This window comes from Drosophila grimshawi, unplaced genomic scaffold, assembly GCF_018153295.1.
Source record: "Drosophila grimshawi isolate 15287-2541.00 unplaced genomic scaffold, ASM1815329v1 contig_311, whole genome shotgun sequence".
In the NCBI taxonomy this organism is placed as follows: domain Eukaryota; kingdom Metazoa; phylum Arthropoda; class Insecta; order Diptera; family Drosophilidae; genus Drosophila; species Drosophila grimshawi.
The window spans coordinates 19,068,996-19,088,135 of NW_025063098.1; the positions used below are offsets into that span (position 1 = coordinate 19,068,996).

At 39.8% G+C, this 19,140-nt stretch overlaps 3 protein-coding genes across 7 annotated transcripts; 2 read left to right on the forward strand and 1 right to left on the reverse strand.

The window, feature by feature from the left end:
* Positions 1–1,081: 1,081 nt before the first annotated feature.
* On the reverse strand, positions 1,082–8,173 carry LOC6567820 (protein phosphatase Slingshot). Of its 2 annotated transcripts, XM_032740268.2 has the most exons (8): positions 8,105–8,173; positions 5,498–5,740; positions 4,934–5,439; positions 4,796–4,861; positions 4,525–4,719; positions 3,866–4,135; positions 1,770–3,786; positions 1,670–1,701 (listed from the first exon to the last, which is right to left on the reverse strand). In XM_032740268.2, exons 1-8 carry the CDS (start codon positions 8,159–8,161, stop codon positions 1,699–1,701), a joined length of 3,357 nt encoding a protein of 1,118 aa, XP_032596159.1. In that variant the 5' UTR covers positions 8,162–8,173; the 3' UTR covers positions 1,670–1,698. The 2 variants fall into 2 exon arrangements, with proteins under 2 accessions (XP_032596158.1, XP_032596159.1); XM_032740267.2 differs by having other exon boundaries at positions 1,082–3,786.
* A 448-nt stretch (positions 8,174–8,621) lies between these two features.
* LOC6567819 (nicotinamide/nicotinic acid mononucleotide adenylyltransferase 1) lies at positions 8,622–11,533 on the forward strand. 4 transcript variants are annotated; one of them, XM_001993720.2, is made up of 6 exons: positions 8,763–8,985; positions 9,097–9,494; positions 9,555–9,656; positions 9,768–9,919; positions 11,027–11,294; positions 11,354–11,533. In XM_001993720.2, the coding sequence occupies exons 1-6, from the start codon at positions 8,883–8,885 to the stop codon at positions 11,399–11,401; spliced, it is 1,071 nt and encodes a 356-aa protein (XP_001993756.2). In that variant the 5' UTR covers positions 8,763–8,882; the 3' UTR covers positions 11,402–11,533. The 4 variants fall into 4 exon arrangements, 3 of the variants coding, with proteins under 3 accessions (XP_043071131.1, XP_001993756.2, XP_043071130.1); XR_006246678.1 differs by lacking the exon at positions 11,354–11,533 and adding an exon at positions 10,145–10,317 and having other exon boundaries at positions 8,806–8,985; positions 11,027–11,042; XM_043215196.1 differs by lacking the exons at positions 11,027–11,294; positions 11,354–11,533 and adding an exon at positions 10,145–10,988 and having other exon boundaries at positions 8,622–8,985.
* Positions 11,534–12,184: 651 nt separating this feature from the next.
* LOC6567791 (sodium-coupled neutral amino acid transporter 1) lies at positions 12,185–15,146 on the forward strand. Its single transcript, XM_001993719.2, has 5 exons — positions 12,185–12,831; positions 13,197–13,306; positions 14,062–14,202; positions 14,262–14,468; positions 14,554–15,146. Exons 1-5 carry the CDS (start codon positions 12,185–12,187, stop codon positions 15,027–15,029), a joined length of 1,581 nt encoding a protein of 526 aa, XP_001993755.1. The 3' UTR covers positions 15,030–15,146.
* Positions 15,147–19,140: the final 3,994 nt, after the last annotated feature.

Sequence of the window (19,140 nt, forward strand, 5' to 3'; positions counted from 1 at the left end):
TGTATGTACAATAAATCATTTATTCGTAGGCAGTTCTTGCATAATATAAAATAAATATATGTATATAGTTTACAAGTAATTTAAAAATACAAAATACAGTTTCATTTTCATAGTACTTTTTTTTGTTTTTGTTTTCATTTCTCTTTTTAGTCCCTGACGGCACTTTTTACAAAACATTAAGAGATTGGTTGCCTTAATGAGGGGAAGGGTTTGGGTTCATAATAATTGTGGATAAGATCGCTGAAATTAACGCTTCACAGACGAAAAATAAGGAAGAAAAACAACAACAACAAAACAAACAATTAATGAGAGCTTGTACAAAACTTTATAGTTGCAGTGAGCATGGTTGGAAGAGTGGGAGGGGAGGTGGAGTAGGAGAGGGACAGAGGTAGACAGAGACATAAACAATGAAGAATAAAAGCATGAAAAAAAATTACATAAAAATATAATAAATACAGAATAATAGGCAAGTGGCGAGCTGAAAAGCAAAATAATATTGTTTTCCCTTGTAGGATTGCTTAAGTTACTACAGTCAAACCTCTCTAACACGAACAACCATACAAAATTCGATTTATAATACACCATTAGGTGTAGATGTAATAAAATCGGGCAAAAGGGGAAGACTATTATTTTGTTTGAACAATCTTTTGGTTTTCAGAAATCTCCTATTCGAAAAACATTTTGTGAAAACACAATTAAAATTTTCATTAAAAATTTGAATTTTAAACTATTGCTGACATTTGGTATTATCGATATCTATATATATATATGTATATATATACATAGTATTTAATATATAGAGACAAACTTGTGATCGAAAGTTTGATTGAGTTATTGAGTTCACAATATGAAAACAAAATTCATTCTAATTTTGTCTCTAAACATTATTGCAATCAAATTTTGTACATGTTACAACAAATTTTACTTATAGAACACCATAAATTATACATATTATCAGTCGAAAAATTAGATTGTTTTTGGTATTCGGAAGTAATAATAAAAATCAAATTCTCCAAAATGTTGATAAAATTCAATATTCATTTAAAAATTAGACCTATAAATTAAACGTAACCAATTTGAGTTGGAGTTATGGAGAAATTGGTTTTTATAGAGATTTCGAGTTCGTATTATCGAGAAAAAAAATTGTACAAAATTTGGTTTGGAGTTACAGGAAAAATTCGAGTTACGAGAAGTTCGACTGTATTATGAGCGTGTGTGTGAGTGTGAGTGTGTGTGTTGTATGTGTGTTGGTGTAGTAAGTAAAGATAGAAAGAGCATTTCCTTTACATGGTATTGTATGCAGCGGTGTTGAAGCTTTGCTTTGGTAAACTTAGCCTAGTGAGTGGATGAGTTTTGCCATGCTGCGCCAATCGACGATGCTGCACTTGCTCCGTTTGTTGTTGTTGTTGCTGCTGCTGATGCTGGAGCTGGAGCTGGTTAAGATTGGTGTGACGGGCGGGTGCGGGCGGCGGACGATTCTCGCTATAATCGTGTGCTCTGTTTGACAGCGAACGATCATAATAGGAATGAGGTCGCTGACGGAAGCTAGTGACACTGATTGTTGTTGTGTTGTTGCTGTTATTGATATTGGTGGTTGTTGCTGTTGTTGTTGTTGTGTTCTTGGTGGGTGGTGTCGATGACGACGACGGCGGCGGCGGCAGTGTTGCTGCTGTTGTTGTCGTTATTGTTGCGGGATTGTTACTACAGGAAGTGGTTTGATATTTATGCACTAGACCTTTTACATTACGATCACAAGAGGTTTCGCTTACGCTCGAGTCGGATGCGGATGAGTTGCTGGATGATGATTTTGTCGTCGTCGTCATCAACGGTGCAGCATTGATGCTGCTGTTGTCCACCAACACATGATCCGCATGCTGTGCAACGGGTGATGAGGGCAGCGATTGATGTGTCGCCTTCTTCTGCACTGGCGCTGCTGCTGTTGCAACAGTTGCAGTTCCAGTTCCAGTTGTAGTTGTTGTTGCTCCTTGTCCTGCTCCAACACCTGTGCCTGTGCCCGCTCCTCCCATGCCCGACAACACGCCGCCAACCACCACACCAGCTTTGGCTTCAAAGTTTTGCTTGAGTATTTGCACATGCCCCGATATGCGTTGATCCTCGGCGACAGCCTGACTCTGTGTGCGCAACACCAACATCAAATCCGTCGCGGTGTTCTTGTTCTCAATGTCGCTGGTGTGCATCAGTTCCTCGCTGTTGCAGCGCAACGGTTGACGTTGGCGCGCCGCATTGCCAGCGGACGACGCGCTCCGATATAGATTGGCACACTTTTTCTCAATTGTCGCTACCGCCGTCGTCGCATCCAGATTATCAGCATCCACACTTGCATCATTGACGTTTAGTTCGTCGTTCGCCTCCTGGCAGCGTTTTTTGAGCGTTGTATTCTCCTCGAGCTTTTGTTTGGTGCGCTTCACGGTGCCCAACTGGGATTCGGTTGGATTGCAATTGCTAGCCATTGTTGTGGATGTGATGCCGCTGCTGCTCCGCTTCAGATCCTGGATTTCACCCTCGAAAATGGCTGTTGTATTGCGATTGCTGTCGTAGTAGTTGCAGGAACTGGTGCGCATTGGCAGGCTGCTCCGATTATCGCCCGATCCCCAGCTCGCGTGACGTGACGGCAACTCCCGCTGTTGTCCAGGAACTCGCGTTCGCAGAACAGCACTCGGCGCTAGGTGCGCGTGTTGCTGAGGCAGTGCGTCGAGTATGATGCCACCGCTTGGACCAAACGATTCCGTCCACGATTGCGTTTTGCGACGCTGTCGCTTCTCTCGCTCCTCCACCTTTGCTGTTGTCGTCGTCGCCGTCGTCGTTGGGTTTGTGGCAAACACTTCCGATGAACTGGAATCCCGTCGCGTCGTCGTCGGCGTAAAGGCTGTTTGGGTTATCAACTTGGACTGCGATGTCCACACGGTGCCTTGTGCCGGCGCCTGCACTAAGTGCAGACTGCGCCGCGGCGGCTCCTGATGCGCCTCGAGATCATGGACACGCGTCCGCACCGAGAGCGGCGTGTGCTTCTGTATGTGCAGCACCTGATTCTGGGTGACGCTATAGTTCTCGCCATTGCTGCCCGGAAAGCGCATATTCTTTGGCTCCTCGGCCACACTGCGTTCCGGTGTCAGGTTCTCCATGGATTGGCTTTGCTGTTTCGTTACCTCTACGGCACTTTGGGTCTTCGGTGAGGTGCTACTTGAGCGTCGCATCAATCGGCGTTGCTTTTGTGCGCTGCTCCGTCGATACTGGCCACGATTACTGCCACTCTCCTGTTGCTCCGCACCACTTTTCCCACTACTACTCAGTTTGGACTTGTTGTGATTGAGCGCCTGGATTAGTGGCGTTGGTTCGCTCCCGGGGAGCAGACGTGCATCCTTTGTGCTCTTCAAATTTGTCTCACTCTTGCTGCGCTGCAGTTTCTCCTTGTTCTTCATCGCATCCAGCATACCGCTATACGTTTCCAACTGATTAAGAAAGTTCTTGTTGGGCTTAATGCAACTCCGGCGCTCCTTGACATGCTGCAGCGCACGCTGGAACTCCCATTTGTATGCCTTCATCGCATACGCAATGACAACAGAAGCGGATCGACTTACACCCATCTTGCAGTGCACCAGCACCTTGGAACCCTCGGCCTTGGCCCGCGATATATACCGAAATGTGTCGTCCCAATACTTGAGCAGATTGGTCTTCTCATCATCGTAGACGCGCACATTAAAGTACTCAAAGGTGCCCGGAAAAAAGTTGTCAATCTCGCGAGTCACATTCAGAATGTGTCGAACACTACAAGGGATCAATAAACACATAAATAATACATATTAGTTAGGCGTCATCTTTCCTCCTTAAATCTCCACACACATACCCATTCTTTTGTAACTCCTCCAGATTGCTCGCATTCCATTCCGAGCCCAAGTAGACGTGCTCAAAGATTTTGGTCGGCGCATCCATTTGACCTAGAATCAGCAACATTTCGGCATCAATAAACGATTTGTATTCGCCTAAATCCATATCTAAGAGATCTTCCAGACGACCACGTATATACTTGGAGGTCACTTCATCCAAATCCACCGACATCATGATCGCTTTGAGCTTCATTTTAATGACACTTTCAGTTTCCTCCTTAGCGGTTGGCCTGCAAATAAAAAATAAAACATAATTCATGACTATGTTCTACATATATTTAAAAGAACATATAATTAATTTATTAACTTTACAATCAGAAATTATATCAAATTGAAGCGTTTTCAAATCACATTTGTTGAAGTCATAAAATGGATTTTGATTAAGTGAACGAAGTACGAAGCTTAGTATTTTATATAATATCTTTTCCTTTTCTTGATATCTTTAAGAATGCATCTACGCACTAAGTTCTCTCTCTTTAGTTATACAAAATTCGTTCTACCTTGTTTGCTTACAAAAATAGAAGGGGATTATATTTGCCACCGACAAATTAAATAACTAACTAAGCTAGCAAGCACTAATATTAAACGAAATCTGTCACACGAGTTATGGTTATTCTACTTGTTTCTTATGGCATCTGGTGAGGGCGGGCGACGACTCTCGAGTGCATCCATGGCATTCCATTCGTTTAGACACGACTGATCTGACTCAATGCGACTTTCGTAGCTGGTTAACCAATCATGCGATGGGCCGCTGGGATAGAAATTATTTTCACGAGCCTTTCGAGACACTTTGTGCAGCGTTTGCAGCGCCGACCTAAAAAAAAACAACAAGAAAAACGATACACATTAATTAAAGAAGTAGAAGACTTTATATAGAGAGTCAATCTTACCACATCGCTTGCACCGATACGGGCTTAAATATGTGGGTCTTTTCGTAGACAGCGACACTGAAGCCGCTGAAAAAAGGGAGAATACAATGATTAGATTTCAGATTACGGATTCGAGATTGATTGATTTGAGGGACTCACCCGTCACCATCCAAGTGAATTGTGGTGTCTGCGAGTATGGGCACAACAAGACCAAGGGTCGTTCGCTCGTTGCAATCGATGCCCAGCAGGCAGGATTCCTCCATGCCCGAGGTATTCTTGTTGTTGTCACCGGCTCCACCTGTGCCTCCTCCTACTCCTCCACTTACATCCCCCTCTCTTCGTCCACTACCATCCACATCACATTTTAGGCTTTGACGATTCGCATTGAGCGACGACAGACGCTTTGCCGTTTCCTCTTGAGCCGCCTGCTGCGTCCGATGGCTATCCACGGATAGCTGCCGTTGCGCAACAGGTGTACCACCAGCCAACTGCTGAGCGTGTGTGGCGCTTGACGCCGCCGCCGTTGTCGCCGTCGACTTAACCGAATTGTGACGTATGATTTTAGTGCGTCGCTCGTTGCTGCTGGCCGCCGTCCGGCAACAACTACGGGACACAATCACAAGGTAGCGCGTACGATTCGAACGCTGCGACTCCAGTTTGACAGCCTGAAATCAAAATTCGAAATGTAATAAACACAGTACAGGTATAGATTACCAATCTTACCATTTTCAGGGTGTCTTCGCGATGCAGCAAATAGAACATTGATTGCAAATGCAGTTGAATGTCGGAGTTGTTGCTCTGCGTGCTGTTTGTGGAGCGTGTGGAGTCTGTGCTAAGGCGTCGCTCCGCATGCAACGGTTTGTCTTCCAGGGCTAACACCAACGCAGTGCCCTTGCCAGCAAAATAACATTCGCTCCGTTCGCCTTTATGATTGCTATTACCCTCGTCGTCGTCGGCCTCGCCATCCTGTAAAGCAGAGCATAATATACATTAATTTGGGTTATTTCCCTGTTTAATTAACTCTCATTCCATTTGCTTTGCATTTCTTTCTTTCTTCTTATGGGCTGGGAGCGCTTTAAAGGTGACTCACGACTCACCCGTCGCTGTACACAAAATATAATATCAGATTGTGACATTTTGGGAGTTAAGTGAAATTCGTAACCAAACAAACTTGATGATGAATTGCTTTGCAACTATATAAAAAAAAAAAGAGAGCGAACCAGCGAAGGAGAAAGAGAGAGAGAGAGAGACAGTGGGCGATAGAGTCGCCGCCTCCTACCATAGTTGATTCGAAATGTTTACAATAACAAGAAAGTTGAGCTATCTGCGATAAGACGAAGTTTACGTTCCCTCTAAAAACAATAAATCGACTTGCTCAAATCATAATATTATTGTTTGCTTAATGCAGTAGTCGAAAGTTGATAATTGCCATTGTTATTATTAAAATAGCATTCGTAACTAAAGAGTGAGGAGCATGTATGGTTCAAATTGGATTCTTGGAAAAAACCTAAACGATATTATGTCAAGCAGTAATCTTTTTACTGATAGTTTCTGTGACAGCTATTCGATATGGCAATATCTGATTAATGCACATAAATACGCTTACAACAAGTCTCAACAATATCTGTTAAAAACGAACTCAGTTCACATAATTGCGTAAATAGATCTGTAGTTGATCTACTCAACTGTTGATGCTGATAATATATCATATATATATATATAGAGTCAGATAGAGTATATATATATATATATATATAACATAAGGAGGTTGAAGGTGTCTCCTTCAATTTACAACAAAATTTTAATATCAGCTGTAAGTGTATATCAAATAATTGCGCCTCGAAACGATTATTGTATGATGAGTAAAAATTACAAGGACAGTGCCCCGAGCTCCCCAAGGTCTTGAGAACTATTTTTGGGGGAGGGAAGAGAATGACGATGATGATAATGATGATGATGATGATGATGATGATCACGACGACGTCGAAGACGGCGCCGCGTAACGGAACCAGCAAGAAAAATCGCAGAGCGTCGTCTTCGTCGTTGACAAAACTACAAATAAGGCAATGCAAAAATATTTCAATTTATTGAAAATGGGAGAGCAGCGAGGTGAGCAGAGAGCAGAAGCGTGAAGCAAGAAGAGTATAGACGGGGAGAGGAGTGGAGGGGCGATATGGCGAGCCGACGTCTGCTCGGATTTGCTTGAATTACAACAATAAATAACAAGAAAAACAACAAACAGCAAACAGAGAAAAACCAGAGTGCTCTAATCGAATCTGCTCGAATTGTGAATACCCTTTTGTCAGATAGAGTTATCTTTTAACTATTTGCTACACACTTCAGGCTACTACTGTGGTGCTTCTTCTTCTTTCCTTTCCGCTTCGCGTTTTTATTGTTCGATCGTTATGAAATTAACAATCAATTATGTGAAAATATTAATAGTAAAATTTTGGTCAAACCGGAGGTAATCATAACCGGAAATCTGTATCGGATCTGATAACGATAATTCTGCTTTATTATTGTTTTCAAATGCTGGCAACACTGATTAAAAAGAGTTGCATATCGATACACATTTATGGTATGCATGGGAAAGGGGAGGTGGGTTGACGACAATCGGAAATTCGATCAGAGATTTCTTCTGCTGTTTTATATAATTGAATACAACTTTATTACTATGAATATTTACAGGGTATATAAACAAGACCAATGTGAACAATATAAACAGATGTGCGAATCGTGGCGCGACTGATGATGATGATGACGCTGACAAAACGCCCACAACAAACACTAACAGACGAACACGAGAGAGCGGGTCGAAGGCGGAAGGGAGGGGAGAGGGGGGACTGGAACGCTGTTTTTGTTGCATGATATTCGTAATTTAACTAAAATTGGGCATATGCCTGTGTATAGAAAAACAAAAGGATCACTGGCCAAAAGAGGAACACGCACAGGAAGCGTTCATAGGCGGTGGCCAAACACCACCCACTTAATACTCCCGTCCCCTCCACCCGCTACTATCAGAAATCAGCTCCATTAACAACGCGTAACCAAAACAAAGCAAAACTCATAGAGCGATGTGCGAGCGAGCGAGAGAGGGAGTGAGGAAGAGAACTTGACTACCGCAAACACTACACACACATGTATACACATGCACATATATACACACGCATGCATGCATGCAAACAGATGCGTAGCTGGCTGCAGCTGTAAAATTGCACCTTACGCGATAGAAATGGGGCAAACTCACCTCCCACTTCCTGCACGCTCGCACACATACACAAATGCATTTAGGTATGTATGTATGTGTGAAAGAGAGGAGTAGAAACTCACCGAATTCGAGCAAGAGCCCGTTACACTGGGCGACCGTTGCACTGTCACAAGCGCCATTGTTGGTTGTTTGTTGCTTCTTTTTGTTCGCCTGCCTTCAACTGCTGACTGTTGGCTGCTGCCTGCTCTTCGTATCCAAGGCCTTCTGTCCGCGTGTTTTCCTCTTCTATCCTTCGTTGGGCTGAGTTGTGCGTGCGTGTGTCTGTCTGTGTGTGTGTGTGTGTCTGTGAGTGTGTGTTTGTATGTTGAGTCAAGTGTGTTGGGGCGAAAAAAAATTCACAAATGCATTTTCATTTTTGTCGACGTCTCGTTTCCTCTCTCTCTCTCTCGCTCTCCGTAGTTTTTGCACTCGGCACTTGCGTCTTCGATTAACTTAAAATGCTATATGATTATGGCGGCGCGTTGGTTCGTATAGCAATAAGAGCACGCGCCCGTTCAAACGATTGTCAGCCCACAACGTATACGAATAAATATGATAAATGTTATTACAAAAAAAATTTTCGTCAAAGAGCCCAGAGCCAGAGGCAGTTCAGCACGACGACGCCATATTTAATTTTTGTAGTCGATTGCAGGCATGCACGATTAGTTCTGAAACATATCGAATATACGCATACAATTTGGCTGCGGTTGGCAGCACCCTCAAATCGAATATCGTTATCGCTTTTGATGGCGAAATCGTGCGATTGTCGTGCGGCACAAAACAGATGGCAGCAAAGTCAAAGTTATTTCATTATTAAGCGAAAATTACGCTGGCTGTTGCCAATTTAATTGTAGTTGACAAATGTCCGGGATAATTGAAGAAAAAACCGGCATGTTGCCACGCATAGCATTGATAGCATGCGGCAGCTTCAGTCCACCAACGCCTATGCATATGCGTTTGTTCGGTGAGTTTGTTTTGTTTTGTTTATTTTCATTTTTTGTGCTGCGCTGATTAAATTAATCGATAAATGACATTGACATTGAATTTTCTCGCCTTGCTCGTCTGTGTTAAACAGAGATAGCGCGAGATTACTTTGAGATTCGTGGCAGCCACAAGGTAGTGGGCGGCATAATCTCACCCACACACGACTCCTATGGCAAGAAGGGGTTGGCACCCTCCCTGGATCGCTGTGCCATGATCAAGCTGGCCGTGCAGAGTTCCAATTGGATTCGGCTGTCCGACTGGGAGGTTCACCAGTCGCAATGGATGCGCACGCAATCCGTGCTGCAGCATCATCAGAACTATCTCAATAACTTCATCAACTCACCGGGCGATGGGGAGCAGCATGGCGTGCTGCCAGGTTGGCTCCCAAAAAATCTCACGGAACGTCGAGATCCCATCAAACTTAAGTTGCTCTGCGGTGCGGATTTATTGGAGTCCTTTGCAGTACCCGGATTGTGGTCAAATGATGATGTAACTTTTGGTTTACATATCCTCCTGATAAATACGTACTAATTGTGGTTTCTCGTTTAGATTGAGAATATTGTGGCTAATTATGGACTGGTTGTCATATCGCGCTGTGGATCTAATCCCGAGAAATTCATATTCGAATCGGATATTTTAACTAAACATCAGGTGAGTGGGCAAACCCATTGACATACTCTGTAACTTGCCCAAGTGTAGTTTTCTGTACTTCAACCCTAATCATAATGAGTACCTTTATTATCAACAATCTTCATTTTTTAGTACAACATTACGCTCATCACGAACTGGGTGCCCAATGAAGTGAGTTCCTCGCTGGTGCGTCGGCTTCTCAATCGGGGGGAATCGGTCAAGTATCTTTTGGATGATTTGGTGCTCAGTTATATAAATCGTCAGGGCCTGTACAATGTGAAATCGTAAGTGGCAATCATTGAATCAGACATTTTACCATTTATCATTGTATGTGAAATCACGCTCGCAATTTGATACGTACACTGATGCTGCAACTGCAACTGCAACTGCATTCAGCCATCTGCATTCAGACATAGCAACACACTCCACACCAGAACACCGCTTGCAACAAACAAAATTTGTATATATCTCTCTTGTTTTGCAATGATCCACACAAATTATTATTGAAGAGACAAAACGGCGTCCGAGGATAACGCTTGACGCTGTCCGCCATGCACTTTGCACCATTTAGACGAAGCACCAACAACCACAACTAGAACCACAACAAAAACGACGCAGGAGCAGCATCACAACCACAATCATAATCAAGATCTTCACTTGCACTGGCGCCTGTTCATGGAGTGTGAGTGTGCAAAAGAACAAAAAACCAACAAAAAAAAGCAGACAAATTCATGTAGAGAAATGTTTTAAGTTTTCAATTGCCAAATCTACTAATCCCGCATTTACATGCACCAGGGACCGCAACGGCTATGGGCTGTATTTTTTATGTTTAATTCATTTTTAACCAATAACTTTTATAGAAGTCTGGAAATTATTAGTACTTTGTAGTACTTTATTTTTTTTAAGCTGTAAATAATGGTTATTTTATTTTTCTAAATTTACTTTGTAAACACATTCACACACATTCAGTCATATATAAGTTAAATTGTTATATATAGCATAATTCATTCATTAGAATCAAAAATAATTGTCTTTTTGAGGAGTCAAATTCAAATTTAGTCCTTCTATCTACCTAAGATTTTTTTTTTTAATTTAAAAAATTTAGGAGTTCCAAAGAGTTGTTAAATGTAAAATAAATAAAAGTCTGACAAATTTTAAGTTTTGACTGGAATTTAAAAAAATCATAACACTCAATAACTGTTCAAGAGGCGGTCCCTGGTATATAGTTATCTACCTTGTTATATATAGTTTTTCCAGTGTACGTATCATCACAAAAGTTCGCACCTAATTTCTCCAAGAAATTATAACTCATTCGAATAATCCAAACAAAATGTTGCTATAATTTGTTGTTGTTGTACTGACATGCCTACATTATTAATGACGGATTGTAGTAAGTATATAACGGATGCAGTGCATCCAAATCATTTGAATTTCAATCACGCCTACATGGACAACAACAAGAATGCCATACAGCAGTCGAATCACCAGGATATGGATGAGTCGGATAGTCCCTTGAGGCAGCAGTCGGCACGCGTCTTTTGTTGCGGCGAGACTCCCCGGGTCGCCACCAAATTGCTCCTAGGCCGCTCCGGACCTGGCCAAGCGATTCAGGTGATAACAGTGCCCGATAAAAACAAGAGCAACAGTGACTCGTTGGAGGTAAAATATACATATTAAAAAGATATAAAATGCAATTAATAATCTTAAAATATTTCCAGCAAACTCAGCCCAAGAAACAGAAGATTGCCCAAGTGCAGCAGATTTAATGAAAAGCTCAAGCGGCACACTTAAAGGTTAACACAGGATTTTTGAAGACAATGGACTAGCTTTATGTTGCTGTAGATATCGAATATATATGCATATTTATATATTTAAATAAATGTTATTAATTAGCTAAATGTCTAGATGGTTTCTGGAATATGTGCGGCATTTGTACTTTTTTAATAACTTAAATTTTCTTGCCAATTGATTTTGGGATAGTATTTTAGTACTATTTGTTAGATCTGATTATATTTATTATTATATCTATTGTATTTCTCTCTCTCTCTCTCTCTCTCTCTGATAAATGAGCTATAACTCTTGGCCAAGATCTATCGTGCAAAAGCCAACTATTACAATATATTGCATCAACAATCAATTTGCTCTCAGAGCTATGAAGATTAAGTTGTAAGCACATCAATAATTTCAGTTTATTCTCAGATTAGCTGGCAACGATTAAAAATCAGATTTTTAATCATTACATATCAATAAATGTAATTAATCACTTGAGCTACAGAGGAAACCGGCTGGGAAGCTAATATAACTGCATTCCTTGGCCACTTTTGGGTCAGTCCAGCAGCTTGAAGGCACTGAACTTGCAACACTGCGTTCTGGCAGCTATTTCAACGTGCATTGACATTGCCACAGAAGGGCTTCCCTTGGTGGTGTTTGTTGTTGCTGCTCCCACTTGGCATATCCGATGACAACAAACTGAGCGACACTCTTTGTTGGTTCTGCTCTTAGGGGCAAAATCAGTTGCAAGTTTTCCATCGTTGCGTTTAGTTCGTGGCATGTTTTTCTTTCGACGCTCGCATGCTAAGCCCGCGCCACGCCCCTCACGTGCCCCATCCTTTGCGTTGCCCAAGCGTCGATCTCCCGTCCGGCTGGCGCCTTCGCACCAGCACGATCAGCTGCCATTTTTGAGGCGATCCCGGTTCAGTGCCCTGCCCCATTTTCGTGCCTACGAGGATGAGCCGGAGAGCCTGTCCCTATTCATTGCCATCCTTTATGTGGTGGATTTGTTTGGTATCTTTCCATTTCTAACGCTGCCTGCCCTACTTATTCGCATGGGTTACTTTGGTGTGCTGCTAGGGTTGTCCATCATCTTTCTGCAGATGTACACCTCCTTTCTGCTCTCACAGTGCTGGACGATGGCTGAGCTTCTGGATCCTTCGATACAGCAGAAGAGAAACTATCCATATGCAGCACTCGCTGATCTCGCTTTCGGTCCCTATGTCAGCTTGTTGGTATCGGTGCTGCTGGACTTGAGCATCTTTGCCATGGCAGTGCCAAGCATTGTCGTAGCTGCCGAGAATCTGGAGGCTGTTGTTCTGCGCATGAGTGCGGGTCATTATAATTTCTCCTATTGCTATTGGGCCATCCTTGTGGGCATAGTCATCTGTCCACTCATGTGGTTGGCCAGTCCGAAGCATATGCGGTAAGCAATATTATTCTCTGCACTCAAACAGAGGATTTGAAGAGTCATCAAAAGTTTGTTTGGACAATCCGATTTCAGTGGCTAGAAGAGCTTGAGTGCATAATATATATATTATAAGCCACAAACATATCAAGTTTAGTTCTTTTTATTTATATTGATACAAAATGATTTCTTTAATGTTTTAAAATACACGAACATAAAGATGTAATTATTACATCACAGACATATTATTGATGAATTGTAAAAGTTTCATTGGACTTAGATTTTGTCAACCAACACTTCCTGTGTATTGCTGGTTGCAGTGTGCTTTCTAGTCGAGCTCTCTCGACTAGATCATTCTGATTTTTTCTTCTTGTGTTTTTCAGCGGATTGGCGATTATTGCTGTTTGTGGTCTGATTATTTTTGTGGGGATACTTTGGTATTGCCTTATAGATGCGCCTGCAATTGGACAGCCCTTTCAAGGAGTTTCAATGGGTGCGTACTCTCTAAGAGCAAATAAATCTCCAATCCAACTAACTCAAATAAATTATTTAGATTTATTTTAAGTGAACAATATATGTGTAATAAATGTAGTATAGTTTTTATTACATTTCATAATGTGATGCAGTGAAGGATTATAGAAGATATTTCTTAATATATATATTCTCAATTAATTCCGTATGGGTATGCTGACATACCCAATCAAACATAATTGATTTGTTCGATTACCTTTCAGTCAATCAATTTGTATGCAAAACTTGTCTCACAGCTTTGTCGCATTGTGGATGGAACTTGATACGGATCATATTGACGAGGGCTCTTTGAGTCATTATTTTAGAGCTATTTCAGCTGTATTTTAAGTATTGAAACTATTCTGTTGATGAATACTGCTCAGCTGCCTGTTATAAATTGCCAACCGAAAATTTAATTTATTTTTGAAAATTTACAAAAAGTGACTTGAGAAACAAGCCATTGTGGGAAAATTTTAAAATATATGGAAAACTGTTAAGTGAAACTATTGAAGCTGATTTTTTAATACGTCAATTTATTTATTGGACACAGATTGTTCGAAAATTCCTTAATAATTATATATTTATTTTAAAACTATTTATATATCTGTATAATTTTATCGTAACAAAACGATCTGGCTTGCTCACCATTTTAAATAGCTATAGTAATTTTATAAAATCAACTCAAGGGGGCAATTTATATCAAAAACATTTATATTTGTGATTAATTTTTTTTTCCAGAACTACCTGGTTTTCTCTCGGTCCTTAACAGTTATAGTGTCCTGGCCTTTCAGTTCGATATACATCCTGTGCTGCTCACGCTCCAAATTGATATGAAGCGCAAGTCACAAGTGTCCTGGGCAGCACTCAGTGGAATTGCCAGTAAGTGAAGATTGGTATTATTTGTGTTTATTATTTGTTGTTTATTTGAACCGGTTTAGTTACTTGCAGTGTGGCCATCATTGGTGCGGTTATCGCCGCCTACAAGTTTGGTTCCATGATTCACAGCAATCTGATCCAATCTCTACCAACCAGTGTGCCCTTCTATGTGATGCTTATACTGATGTCCCTGCAGCTTTGCTTCTCGGTGACGGTGGCCAGCTCAGCGATGTTTCTGCATATCGAGAACTACTTCAAGTTGCCCGAGTGTGAGTCATGGCCAAAGCCTGATTTATAAAAATAGCTAAAATAAAATATATTTTGCTCGTTATCTAATTTATGTTATTTTTACAGCTCTCTCCTGCAAACGCATACTGATTCGTTCCAGTATACTCGCTCTGGAAGTGCTTGTGGCGGAGTTTGTGCCCAGTTTCGATGCGCTCATGGATGTAGTTGGTGGCACCATAACGGGTCCTTTGGTCTTCATACTGCCTCCTCTGCTATATCGCCGGATTCGACGCATGGAGCGAGTGCATCAACGCATTGCGGCCGAAGCGAGCTATGGCAGTCTGCCATTGGACTTGAATTATGACTCAATTGACCTTGAAATGGAGCCACTTCTGGTCGAAACAAAGTCACATACACCACGTGGCTTGTGGTTCCGTTTGGTGCGTCTCCTGCATCGTCTGGAATGCGATGTATCCTGCACTATGGGTGTGCTGATCTTTGGACTACTCGCCACATTTCTGTCGACATATTTGAATTTGTTTACGATTGGCAATCTATTTAAAAACAACTCGCCCTGTCTAAGTAATCTAACGGCGCATTAGGCGTACACTCAGCAAAAAATATGAATTCCAATTTACAAAGTTGTCTTCACTAATCTTGCTAATATCCATATTTTAAAATACAAGTTCGATTATTTGTTAGAAACAACAAAAAAAAAATCATAAATTTAGAAAAATGATTTCTGGTTTTCAGGGCAATTTTATTTTATGGCAATAATAATAATTATTATATTTTATTAGAATTTTTAATTTTTAATTTTTAATTTAGTTGCACAAAGTTTGCTGAAGATTCACCCTGAGCTCTAAGTATGTAGATTTAGACATGTCTATAAATATAATTATAGCTTCATCAGTGTTTTTTTTCTACTTGCTATTTCCGGCCTTCGATAAGTTCAAAAACCTCAGAGTGCCAAAACGTTGATGCATTATTTGTTAAATGCTTTTTTTTATATAAACCACAAATTTTTATAAATTTTATTATACGATATGATGTGAAAACATGCGAAATGTGTACTAAATAATTGTCTCTGTCATATCTATACGTGTGTGTGTGTGTGTGTCAGTTTATGTGAGTGTGTTTAATTAGTTAAGCTTTATTAAAACATACGTTAAACACAACTATTTTTTGAGAAACTGCACAACTGCTCATCATTTATCATCTTTTGGTCGCGTCGCAAATTCGTTTTGTTTGCTAACAATTTTGGTTGTTGAAAACTTAAAAACAAAAATATGTACACACACATAAAAAAAAATAAAAACAAAATAAGTAAGAGTGATCTATTCAAGAGTGATCGACTAGGTGATTCCCTACACTCAGATCCAATAAATTCGTAGTTACTGCCTTATTTATTATATCTTTATAACATTTAAAGAGAGAACTCTTACTTCTTGGAGATATGCAGTTTGCTTTAATAGAGATATGCATTTGTTTACATTCTGAAGAAGTCGAATCGGAAAGGAAAAATTACTTTTTATAATGCAAGCAATATGGAATTTAAATTTTTTTTAAAGAAATAGTAGTTGGAATCTTTATTATTACCTACGAAGAGACCGTATCGGAACCAAATTACCACATTCGGAACTGGAATGAAAATTCGTGTCCGTTTGACACTATGATTAAATGTTTTCAATATTTTTATTCAATCAATCAACGTAAAGTAATTTGTTTTTCCATTTCATTTTCGAAGCAAATTTTGAGATATTGAAAAATAAAATGGATAGAGAATTCTGCCCTTGTGTTTGCTACAAACAATTCGATAACTACATAGTGACCCTTGAAACACATTTTTAATGGGTATAAGAACAAAATATTTTGGCATTAACTTGAGACCAGTTTCGACCAGACTTTTGCATGGAAAGTAAGCTGTCCCTAGAACACACAGTTACGACTGCTGATAACGTTAGATTCTTATAATTGTGGCGTAGCATACTACAGAAGTAGAAGAATAGCTGAGCTCAGTGTTTAAATTTAAACACAGATCATCTCAGCTGAGGAAAGAATCTTCTGTCTGCTGCCTGGCTTGGCTCTTTATACGTAAATTTAATTTATTCTTTGGTAGCTGTTTATCTCTATGCACAACGTTTTTTCTCTCTATATATCTATATTTTTTATTATTTGCGTATTTGTATACAATTTCGTTTTTTGTTTTTGTTTTCTTCCCTTGGCATTTATTTCCGTCTTCCAATAATACGTTTTTAACCATGTTAAAGATGACTCAAGCCTCTGTCTAGATAATGTTAAAACCACAACTACAACAACAGCAGCAAAGATCACTAATCTTATAAGTAATATTTTTAATGTGATTATTTATGAAAATTAATACTCATTGTTCATTGATAGCAAATGAATGTACGTATGTCATCGCGTCATCAGTCGCCACAAATTTAATATGCCAGACCCTTTCAGCAAAACACTCACAAAAACACTCATGCAAAACACAGACTCACTCACATATTCACACCTGTTGCTGTGGCGCTTTTATTAGCTCGTTATTTTTAGTTTTATTCATTTTTTTTGTTTTGTTTAGGAATTTAATGGCCAAAGAACAAAAAAGTTCGTGTAACATTTATCCACAGTGCTTTTCTACGCACCCTTTTTAATTACGTCGAGCTTTGTCTGGGTTTACTACATGCGTGTATTACCCTCATGGGTTCTATTTTAAATACCCTTACATAGGGCTTAACAATTTTGTGGTGGAGCTTGTAATGTATTAAGGAATTCACCTTGGATACACCTTGGAAATAATAATATTAAAGGTCGATTAACAGATTTATCCACACATCGACTCAACTAAGTGAACTCTGTCAGTTTTAAAACCAACTCGATAAATCTTGGAGTATTTCTGATTATTTGCTGCAAGCAGTCCGATTGGATAACTAGATAGCCATAGGAATAATCAAACTGATTGCTATGGGAACAATCAAACTGATTGCTATGGGAACAATCAAACTGATAGATTGTTGCTTTGGATATGAAAGTGTATTTAAACTGCGGCTTTCCATGTTAGCTTTCTTACTCGTTTCCTCTTCTTCTATGTTCTTGTATTCATCTCTGACTGAGTGGCAGGTTCGAATGCAGAAGGTCTCGTTTAGCACGAACTTAGTGTTTACCTTATGGATGCTGAAAACAACGCTTTGCAGATGAGTCACAGCTGGAGGCTAGTACAAGTACTTCAGTCAAACAACGAACTTGCCACAGAGGCTTGGTGGCAGGGACGGGGGTAGCTTTTGCAGCAAGTGCAACATAAATCGTGCTAATTGATTATATCGTAGAGTATTTGACAAGCATTTTTCTACAATTTACACAAAACATGCATAATTAATAGTTATTAAATTTTTATTGCTTTTCAAAATATATTGAAAATTAGTCAGAGTTTGAACAATTAGCCTTGCCGAACAATTGTCATAGAACTATCCAATATGCATACAAGCCAATATTTATCCTTGAGCTAAAGTTGGAGTGAAGCGTGCACTGCGAAAAGCAATTATTTTAAAATATATTTTATATTTAAGATCTATGGCATCTTAAAAAGTTATTGCACTTGTTATTGTATGAGTGAAACTTCTGTTTGGTTTTCGTTTTTTCTCAGCACATTTAAGAATATTTTTGTTGGCTTTTTTTAAACGATCTGAATAATATTGATAGACTGCTCATGTCCTTTCAGTTTTTGGTCCAACACCCAAACAGCTAATTAGTGAGTTTATCTGTCAATCAGATTATTTTTATATTTATGCCATTAAATAAAACTTTCCCAAAATTGTTATATTAAAAATGAAACTTTCTTTGCAATTCATTGGCTTTGAATGATATTAAAATCAGCTTTCTGAAAGTGTGTCTACAAAATAATCACAGCTTCAGCATGTCAAGTATAAATAAAAGGGCTGTATTACTATAGCTGTTCAATTTCTTCACACGATTCAGTGGTTTTTAACTTGGTCATCAGATCTCAGCTGAGTTTATGCCTGGAGGCAGTAGCTATTGTTGTTGTTACTGTTGTTGCTGTTGGTTGCTATTGCTGTCAAAGACTGATTACACGGTGGCAATTTTCAAGTGCCCGCCACAAAGGCTTAACCCAGAAATTAATGATATTTAAATTGCCAGTTCCTTTTGCCGATATCTGCTCGTGTGTAGTGTATAACAAAAGGCAATCGCTTTTTTTTTCAGCTTTAACTGAAATTTCACTTTTCATTTCCTATTGACCCCATTTCATTGGCGCACTTCTTTCTAATTTCATTTGGCTAAGCATGCTTCTTCTACTGTTTGCTTCTCAAGTGCCCCGCAGTTCTTCAAATAATTTTTATTCTATTTTTTTTGGTTATTTTTAATATTTTTCGTTTTTTTTTTATTTTTTTTTTATTTATTTATTTTTTTTGGCAATTTTTTGGTTGCTAATCGAACGTTGAATCTGTCTGTAATGTCTTTCGAAGTACTATTTATGCCGAGTCTGCTATTTTGGCGTTTTGCTGTTTGGCTGCTTTCTGCATCGATTGAATTCTCATTAGGCACATTCACACGTGCACACTGGCTCCAGATCCCTCTTCAAAACTGGGTTCCCGGGGCAACTATCGCGCGATGATGACTTTTTGATTTCGTTTGTCTCCATCACTCTCGACACTTTGAATCCAGCCCACAAAAGTGCTTTTCTATGCCCTG

Bases quoted from the DNA above. Each gene is read 5' to 3' on its own strand.
- LOC6567820 (XM_032740267.2), bottom strand. From the start codon at position 8,161: ATGGCGCTTGTGACAGTGCAACGGTCGCCCAGTGTAACGGGCTCTTGC. The intron at 5,440-5,497 runs GTAAGATTGGTA...TTTTGATTTCAG, and splicing joins GCGAAGACACCCTGAAAATG to GCTGTCAAACTGGAGTCGCA. The intron at 4,720-4,795 runs GTAAGATTGACT...GTTTTTTTTTAG, and splicing joins GTATCGGTGCAAGCGATGTG to GTCGGCGCTGCAAACGCTGC.
- LOC6567791 (XM_001993719.2), top strand. From the start codon at position 12,185: ATGTTTTTCTTTCGACGCTCGCATGCTAAGCCCGCGCCACGCCCCTCA. The intron at 12,832-13,196 runs GTAAGCAATATT...TGTGTTTTTCAG, and splicing joins GCCAGTCCGAAGCATATGCG to CGGATTGGCGATTATTGCTG. The intron at 14,203-14,261 runs GTAAGTGAAGAT...GAACCGGTTTAG, and splicing joins AGCACTCAGTGGAATTGCCA to TTACTTGCAGTGTGGCCATC.
- LOC6567819 (XM_001993720.2), top strand. From the start codon at position 8,883: ATGTCCGGGATAATTGAAGAAAAAACCGGCATGTTGCCACGCATAGCA. The intron at 8,986-9,096 runs GTGAGTTTGTTT...TGTGTTAAACAG, and splicing joins TATGCATATGCGTTTGTTCG to AGATAGCGCGAGATTACTTT. The intron at 9,920-11,026 runs GTAAGTGGCAAT...GACGGATTGTAG, and splicing joins GGCCTGTACAATGTGAAATC to TAAGTATATAACGGATGCAG.